Consider the following 8,585-nt stretch of genomic DNA (forward strand, 5'->3'; position numbering starts at 1 on the left):
TCTTTCCCACCAACACACACCCACACTTTAGTGGGGAAAGGGTAAGACTTCGCCGAGGGGGTCACGGCTCTCCACAACAACTACGCTGGGTCCCTGTGAAGATCACAAGAGCCTTGGGTTGACAGTCTCTGCGAGCCAAGACTACAGTCTTACAATTCAAGACAAAAAGTCTACACGGCAGCCAACGACAAGTTTCTGGTCCATTTGCATCTCATTGAGGCCCTCCACAGGCCTTGCCTTGCCAATGGCAGAACCTCCTTATTCAGGGCCCATTCCCAGACCTCTGTTTTTTAGGGAGACGATGGAGCATCTTTCCCTCTTTCCTCCCCAGTCCAAACAACCAGGAGACAACAGACGCCTTTCCAAAATAGATCACCTTTGAGTGGTGCTGCTGCTGCTGGTGGTGGTGGGGTTACTTGTTTTGCTTTGGGGTCATGTCAGGGATTACAGAAAGTTCTTTGGGATTTCCGTGGAATCTGGCCTTTCCTCAGTTTGTAGGTCTTAGACTGCACTGGAGCAGTTTTTTAAAAAGAAAGGTCCCATTGAAATCCATGGGAGTTACACCAGAGTAGTAATGGAGGGGGGCGGGCGCACACTTCTAGTATAATGCTTGATGCCTCTCTGTCTTTGGTCGTCTGACACACACCCCAGCCCATATCGGATTTTTAAAAAATCCACAACCTCAAATAACGCCAACAACAACAACAAAAAAACTGACTTGCCAGGGCGGCAGAAAGTCTCGTGATAACAACCGCGAAAACCATCAAAGGCGACCCATTTCAGAGTTATTCTTCACCTCACCCCATCGTGGAAAAGAGGAGTCCCTAACCAACCGCTGACCTACATTTCCAATAACAGCCACTTCATCAGAAACAGGTTCCAGGTGTTTCATATAGATATACATTAACATGTTCTAATGCACACTCGCCGTATGGATCCTCACCCACCTAGGACTTCTAGGTAGGCACTTGAGTGGGACAGAAGAAGAAGAAAAATAACAGGGCATCTTCTTCCCACCCCACCCCCTCGGTCGCCAATTTATTTGGATTTAAGGAGAGGTGAACGTCTCAGGCTGTGGTCCTGGGTACCTGCGCCCTTTCGAGTCAACTGACTTAGGATCAAGCTGGCAATCTCCTAACTCCACCAGCTGGGCCATGAACCGAAGCGGAGGTCCCTCCACTTCCCACCAGAAGCCGGACTATCCGGCATCTATTTAATTAAGGACCAAACATACAAGTTTTCAGATATCAAATAATATTTTAATTTCTGAATACTTTCAATTTTTTTCCTTGGAATATAACACACAAAGACTGGACCAAACAGTTTTTTTCAGTTATTATAACTTTTACAGTATACAGAAATGTTGCACTTAAAATTAAAAAAAAAAACCCTTCAGCTTTTTTTTCCTTTTAAAACACAAAAACCGTAAACTCTAAGATACTGAATCAAACACGTTATCTATAAGTGCCAACAGTAGGTGTTTTTTTTTCTTTTTTTTTGTCATGCTGAATTCGATGGTTTTTTTCTTTTTTTCTTTAAAAAAGGGAAAATATCAACAGGTATTATCATACAAAGGGCTTGCAAATATACAAACAGATAGAGGAACTCCGTAACAAGTCAGAACAACTAAGTCGAACCCAATTTCATTCAAATTACAAAAAAAATCACTTTGTGATGATTCTCTCGTGTGTATGTGTGTGTGGCTGTGTGTTCTCATCAAAACTGTGTTGTGTCTTAGACACAATTCCGTCTCCCTCCAAGAAATCCTTATTCCCTCCCCAACTCCATTTTAAAATATTTATATTTTAAAAAAACCTAGTCAAGGAGTGGGAGGCGGTGTAAGTGTGTGTGTGTGGGGGGGGAGATGTGGCTCTTTTGGGTCTCTATAATGATAGCTGTGGTTGCTTGAAGCTAAGTAATCCTGACCAGTTTTAAGTGCGCTTCCATTTTTCTTTCCTAGTGGCTTTGGGCTATGGAATTTTAATTTTGTGTCCTTAATTTCTTTCCATCAACCTTTCCAAGACAGTTTTAATTCTTTCAGAACATATATTTTTTTAAGGATACACTTTTTTTTTAAAAAAAAGCCAAGATTATATCAAAATTATTATAGAACCACAGAATAAACTGGTTTGAAACCAGGGGGGGAGGAAAGCTATAGATAGACAACATATGACAATTAATATTTTTTTTGGGGGGGGAGGGAAGCGAGAGACTTCATTCCGCTCTTGTTAATTTTCTCCAGATTTCTTTAAATGCACTTTTATCAAGAGATTGTGTTTCAAAGTTTTACAGCTCCCCGAAACAAAATGACAAAAAAAGAAACTCTTTTCTTTTTTCCTTTTTTTTTGTCAACAACCCAAAAGGGAAAAAAAGAGAGAGAAAGCGAGATAGGTAAGCAACTTCTGAAGGAGAAGGGAGGTCCCCCCCCCAATGCATTCTGTAAAAAGTTCATTCCACGAGTCTCTCTTTTTTAAAAAATTCACAGTCCATTCAAATTAGTCTCTTCTTTTAATGAACCATCTTTTCTTAGCTGAAGGACCTCCAGACAACCGCCAGACCCCCAAGAGTCACTCGCAAATCCTCTGAAAACATTCCCACTATTTTTTTTCCAAATTTTTTCTTTGTGGTTTTCCCCCCCCCCCCTTTCCTCTCTCCACCACTATATTTATATATTCTTATATATATATTCTTATTGGATGGCCATATAAGGCCAGTTAAAACTGCTTCCAGACAGTAACATATCCCTGATAAGGGTTTCTATCGGGGTTTTACCTACCAAACGGACGAAAAATAACTGCTCTATTACTGAGGAAGAGACGGTGCGGAGAGACGGAAGGCGTAGCAACAGTTTCCCGAAGCGAGTGGGCTGGTTTGGGTACTGACTTCTAACGTATTCCTCCAACGCGCACTGCGATTTCTCCTGTAAACTTTCGACGTGGGCTACGTCAGAGAGACCACACGCATCTAGAAGACAGGGCAAAAGAGAAAAGCGGGGGGTGGGGAGACCATCATCAGTTTTTATACCAGTTATGCTTCTCGCCCGCCCGCCCCCCCGAAAATGACAAAGCGTTGTGTGCCCAGGTGATGGAGAGTAAGGCGCATTCGATTAAAAAAAAAAATCCCACGCTGCAATCAACTGCAGTTATTTCCTAGTGAACGTGGCCTAGATGGATCGCCTGCGACGCCTAGGAGCACCCTGTGGAGTCCTATTGAATCACGGGTTTTACATCGATGTAGCGCGCTGCGGATACCGGGGGGACGCCCGCCAGCTCGCCTGCTCAGCCTCGTTTTTTGCCCTTCCAGCCCAGGCCATCTGGGGCAATGAATCTGACTTCCCAGGAACTGGACTTCCTAGGGGCTAGCTCCGGCCCCCGTGAAGGCACAGGCGTTCCTTGGCGCTATGGGGGAAAGGAGCTCGCCTGGTCCGACGTAGTCGCGCTTACTTCCGAGTAAACACGCGTGGGATCCTGCCACACCTCCTTTTAAATATATATATATATTTCCACGGGAGAGAATTCAGCACGTGCTGAAAGCTGGGCGGGGTGCTGGGGCAGGGGCATTTTCTTCTGCTAGGTTTCTGCCTTGTTGCGTTCCTGAGATGGGATCAGTTTTTTTTTTTTAAATGAGCTCCTGGAGGGGCATTTGGGATGCTTGAAGGTGGGGGGGGCCGCTTTGGTTTGGGGGCAGTGGAGAGGGCCCGAGCAGCATCATCTCGACCCCCCCCCCAGCCACATTCAGAAAATAACTGGGCATAAGGGAAGGAAAGAAGAAAGAAAGAAAGAAAGAAAGAAAGAAAGAAAGAAAGAAAGAAAGAAAGAAAGAAAGAAAGAAAGAAAGAAAGCCACACACATTTTCCGAAAGGAGCCCCAGCTTAGGATAATGAAGCTGCGCACCCAAGAAGCGATTCCCCCGAAAGGAGACAGCCGTGGGTTCTCTCAGTCTTTGAAAGTGATGTAAGTGGTCCTTTAAAACTGATCTTGTCAGTTTAGCCTATTCAAAGTCAGCCAAGCAAACTCTGATCTCTCTCTTCATTAGAGCTGTTTCTCTCTGCGTCCCCCCCTCTCCCTTCTCTGTGTGTCTTCTTTCTTCTCCCTTGCTTTCCAATCACACAAACATTTATTTTGTGTAAAAGGACCCAGAAGAAAAAAGGAAGATGATTTTATTTACCTTGCACCAAATTTTAAAACATACCCCTTAAATTTTGCATTATTTTTTTTTGTCTGTGCGTCTCGACCTACTCCTGACAGGCAAAAAAATACAAGGAAGGTTCCCTTTTGATCAGAAACTGCTTTTGCTCAGGTTTTGATATGACCTCCCCCCCCCCCAGCTGCATGGACAAAGTACTAACACATGCTTGTTTTGAAAGCCACTGGGATATATAGACGCTGGCGCGCACACATATATCACCAGTAAATATTATATGCATCTCTTGGTGTTTCCAACGCACGTGCTATTGGGGCGATTAAGAGGCAAATCCCCTGCATCCGTTTCCTTTTATAACCCCACAAAATCAGATAACGGAGCGCTTTATCTAAACGGGGAAGGCCATTTACATAGTCACCTTTTGCAAACGATCATAAATTCGCCACTCTAGAAAAGAGCGGAGAAGAATTCCCCATTAAGATAACTGCAATGATGATGATGAATAATAATAATAATAAGAAAAGAAAGCCTTCGGGGTAGGTTAAGACGGGCCTAGCAGGAATCGAGAAAGCCTCCCAAAGAAAAAGATGACGGGGGGATATTATGTATGGGAACTTTCCATCGTTTAACTTTCCCATTCTGGTATTGTGCCTGTCTAATCGATCACGTTTTGAGCCCAAGTAATTTGGGTGGGGAGGGAAGACTTGGGGGGAGGGGGGAGGGTGTCACGGTGGAAAGCAGCAATAATATAAAAAGGGAAGTTGGGTCACGACCTAAATTTTGGACAAGGTCCAGAAAACGGCTTGATTTCCCCAGACCTCCCTTAACACAACAAGGCCTGAATTGTGAGTCTCTCTTTCCCCCTTTCCCTGCTACAGTGGTCTCGGCCTGTTTCCTCATATCAGTGAGTCTTGAAAAATATAGACATATATTATGTATTTTTTTAAAACAGATCCTCCCGACTAGAAATCATCACGCCTGCCCTCAGGCCAGCTTGAATCGCCTGCCCCCATTCTCAACCCCCCCCCCCCACGACTTCCAAAACAAGCATATATGGCTATGGCTACATAGCGTCCGCTGTACATATTCGCGGGGTGGCCCGGGGAATTATCGTTTTAAAGAAGGGGGAAGAAAGCAAAGTGGCGTTTGGAAAGACTGGCTTCCAGAGTTAATATCGGATGTATTATTCACCTAGGTTGAACCGGGGCTAATTAGATTTCATCATACATTCCATTATTGTTTTATAACTGTCGTGCTATTTATAATGCAGCAGAAAGTTGGCAGAGAAATCTCTCTCTCTCTCTCTTTTGCTTTTCCACTTTTGATCGTATAAGGGCCACCTCTTCTGCTACCATCACTTTGAAAAGGGGAGGGGGGGTTAGAATTTTTTCCGCCCAGGAACTTTATTATTGATGGAGAACGCCACCTTTGCCGCGCTGCGGTTGGGAAACTTGGGACTGGCCAAACGTCCCCTTTTCGAAACAAAAGAGCCTCTGGCCGCTGAGCAGGGAAGGCCGGATTTGGGTCTCCCCCCCCCCACCTCCGAATCCCTAGCGACTATCTTGCCTTCTCAAACCCGATCAGTTGGATTGGCGGAGAATCCAGAGGCGGTCCAAATGCACCCTTTCATTCTAGACCCTTTTCTGTATGACCTTAATGTTTTGTTGTTCTTTTTTTTCCGCCCTTTCTCGGAGTGCTTGTAAGAGGAGACTCGGTTTGGAGCTCGATTTGCACTATTATTTTTTTAAAACACACGGAATTAAAAAAACAACAACAACCAACCAGCGGGCCCTAGTTACTCCTCCAACTAGTGTCTTGGATTGCAAACGCTGAGAGCTGGTCCTGTTCGGAATATTAACGCTCCAGCCTTTGCTCGCTCTCCTTTTGGGTCCAGGGTCGGGACATGGCTCGCTAAAGAAGGCATGCGCGCGGCCTGTTGCAATAACATTCTCTCGAAGGTCGAAGGCTTTGTCCCGAAACTACCCCCCCACACGAAGGTTCGTTTCCCTTACACCCCACCCCCCCTCCTTTCCAGCGAATGGACTCTAGGGCTACAATCCTGTCTGCGTTTACCCGCGAGTAAGGCCCAGTGGAAGAGAGAGGGACTTATTCTCGAGTCAACACGCGGTGGCTTTTGGAATCGTGGACGACCCGCTTTCTCTGTCCGGGTCCCCCGACAGTTCTCAAGTTCTTTTCAATGGGGGGGTTCGCAGAGTGTCCCCCACTCCTTTCCCAAGCCCCCCAGCCCAGCCAGCTCGCAGGGCCTTACCTGAGGTGAAGAGGACGATCGCTTTCAAGCAGCTGTACTCCGCCGAGTCCACGTGTAAGGCCTTGAGCTTCTCGACCTGCTCCTGGAAGATCCGTATGTGGTCCATAAAGGCGACCACGCGGTCGGCGGACATGGGCGAGGCGTGGAGGCCGGCGGCGGCCAGGAGCGGGGCGACGTGGAGGGGCATGGAGCACTGGGCCGCGTTGAGGACGAACAACTCGCTCCAGGTGAGCCGCAGCAAGGCCACCTGGTCGGTGATCTGGAGGTCGGGGAAAAAGGGGATATTCCGGGCCCACTCGACGGCGCTGAACAGCATGCGGGCGGCCAGCTCGCAAATGTTCTCGATGCCCATGATGTTGTTGGGCTGCATGCACTGGCTGCCGAAGCGCGAGGTCGGGTAAGGCTCTGCCCGCAGCAAGAGGGAGATATATCCGGAGAGGTACGAGTGGCAGTTCAGGGGGTCCCCGTTGGTTAAGGCGAACTGGCCGTGGGTCGGCTGTGTGGGCGGCATCCGACCCCTCTGGACGGCTGCAGTGAATAAAGAAGAAACTGCAGCAATTAATATCTGCGTTGCTAACCCGGCGAAGAAAGCGAGGGAGGAAAAGCGGCGGCGCGCAGGTTATTTGGGGGGGGGGAGCAGGGAGAGGGTGGGAGGGGGTCTACCCGAGAGGTCGAGGAGGGGGACGGGCAGGTGCGAACGCTCCCCCCCATTCCCTCCCTCCCCCAAACGGTGGAGACCCTCGGATGGCTATCTAGCCAAGGGTTCAGCCGGCGGTGCCGAATCCAGACCTAGTTTTCACGGCCGAGGGAGGGGGTGAAACAGCCCCAGAGGGTCAAGGAGGTGTGTGTGGGGGAGCCCCTGTCACAATGCACCCCTCCCTCCCCAGAAGCAGCCTGGGAAACACGGCCACGGGCTCTTCCGAAGACCCCCGGAAACCTGCCTCGGCGACTCGCTCGGCACGAAAAACAACCCTCCCCGCTTTAGCAATCTCCTGATATAACCTCTCCTCCTCCTCCTCGAAGATTCCCCCTTTAAAAAAAAAAGAAGAAGAAGGTCTGAGTGTGCAAAAAGACCCCCTTCCTTCTTTCCCAGATCCCCCCCCCCGCCAGAACTCAGAATAGCTTTATTACGCATATAACAACCGGAGCGTTCACTATTTAAAACGAGAGAGAAACAGAGGCCTTCGGGGGTGGGGGGGTGGGGTGGAGGAGAATATGTTGCGAACGCGTCACATGCAGGCACATAGATTTATCCTTCGCATTCTATGTAGATATAGATTTAATCTGCGCTGCCAGGACTGGGGGGGGGGGGAAGCCCCCCGAAAGCGCCTGGCCTCGGCCGTGCCCGTGGAAAGTGGGCCTCTGGTTTGTTTCATAAATTTACATGGTGACAGAGGGAGCGAGAGAGACGGAGCGAGAAAATGAAAGAGAAGGGGGGGGGAGACCCACACGGGGGGTTTAGGAGGCTCTCGCTTCGGAGTGGGCCGCAGTGGGGGCTCCGGGGGTCCCCCAGGAGAAGGAAACCGTCCTGAAGCGACGACATAATCCAGAGACGGGAGGCTGGGTGGGGGGGAGAGAGAAGCGAGGAGGGAAACGCCATTAGGAAGGGCCGGCCGCCGCCGCCGCCTCCTCTCGGCTGGATCCGCCGCCTCGGAGAGCTCCATTTTGCCCTAAATCTCCCCCTCCCCCCGCTCCCGGCTTCCACTCGGGGTCCCGCGTCCTTCGGGGGGCTGCCTCCGGGTCTCTCTCGCCCTCCCCCGGCCCACCGACCCCGCCTGGGAGCACGGGGGGGGGGGGGGGGGGAAAAAAAAAAAAAAAAAAAACGCCGGCTGCTCCGCGGCGCGAGGAGGACCCGGCCAGCCGTCTCTCCCTCGCTCTTCCCCGGGACGAGGAAACTCGCCCTCGGCCTTTTCGCAAAGCCCGTTGGAATGCCAAGCAGGAGGCGTGGAGGCAGGACCCGCGGGGCAAATTCGGGGGGGGAGGCAAGGGTGGTTATTAAAGAAGAGCTACACCGGGGGTGGGGGGTGGTGTAGTGTTGTTGTTTTTTTTTGGGGGGGGAGAAGGAATCTGTCTTGCAAATGGCTCAAGGGTCACCGGGCCGAATTGCACGTTGCTCTGGTGTCGCGACGGACGCGGGAAGAGGAGCAAACAGTGGGCCTGGCCTGGCTACCCC

General features: G+C 49.6%; 1 protein-coding gene across 4 annotated transcripts in view; it reads right to left on the minus strand.

The window, feature by feature from the left end:
- Positions 1 to 2,629: 2,629 nt before the first annotated feature.
- LOC107116481 (COUP transcription factor 2) overlaps positions 2,630 to 8,585 on the minus strand; it is a 13,260-nt gene continuing 7,304 nt past the window's right edge. For 3 of the 4 annotated variants that reach the window (XM_015418380.1, XM_015418382.1, XM_015418383.1), the window contains 2 exons: positions 6,413 to 6,940; positions 2,630 to 2,964 (listed from right to left, as the gene is read on the minus strand). In XM_015418380.1, coding sequence (XP_015273866.1) covers positions 2,690 to 2,964; positions 6,413 to 6,940 — 803 coding nt within the window. In that variant the 3' untranslated portion in view covers positions 2,630 to 2,689. Of the gene's footprint in view, positions 2,965 to 6,412; positions 6,941 to 7,861; positions 7,915 to 8,585 lie in introns of those variants that run through there. The other variant, XM_015418381.1, reaches the window with a different exon arrangement.

This window comes from Gekko japonicus, unplaced genomic scaffold, assembly GCF_001447785.1.
Source record: "Gekko japonicus isolate JY-2015 unplaced genomic scaffold, Gekko_japonicus_V1.1 scaffold41, whole genome shotgun sequence".
Classification (NCBI taxonomy): domain Eukaryota; kingdom Metazoa; phylum Chordata; class Lepidosauria; order Squamata; family Gekkonidae; genus Gekko; species Gekko japonicus.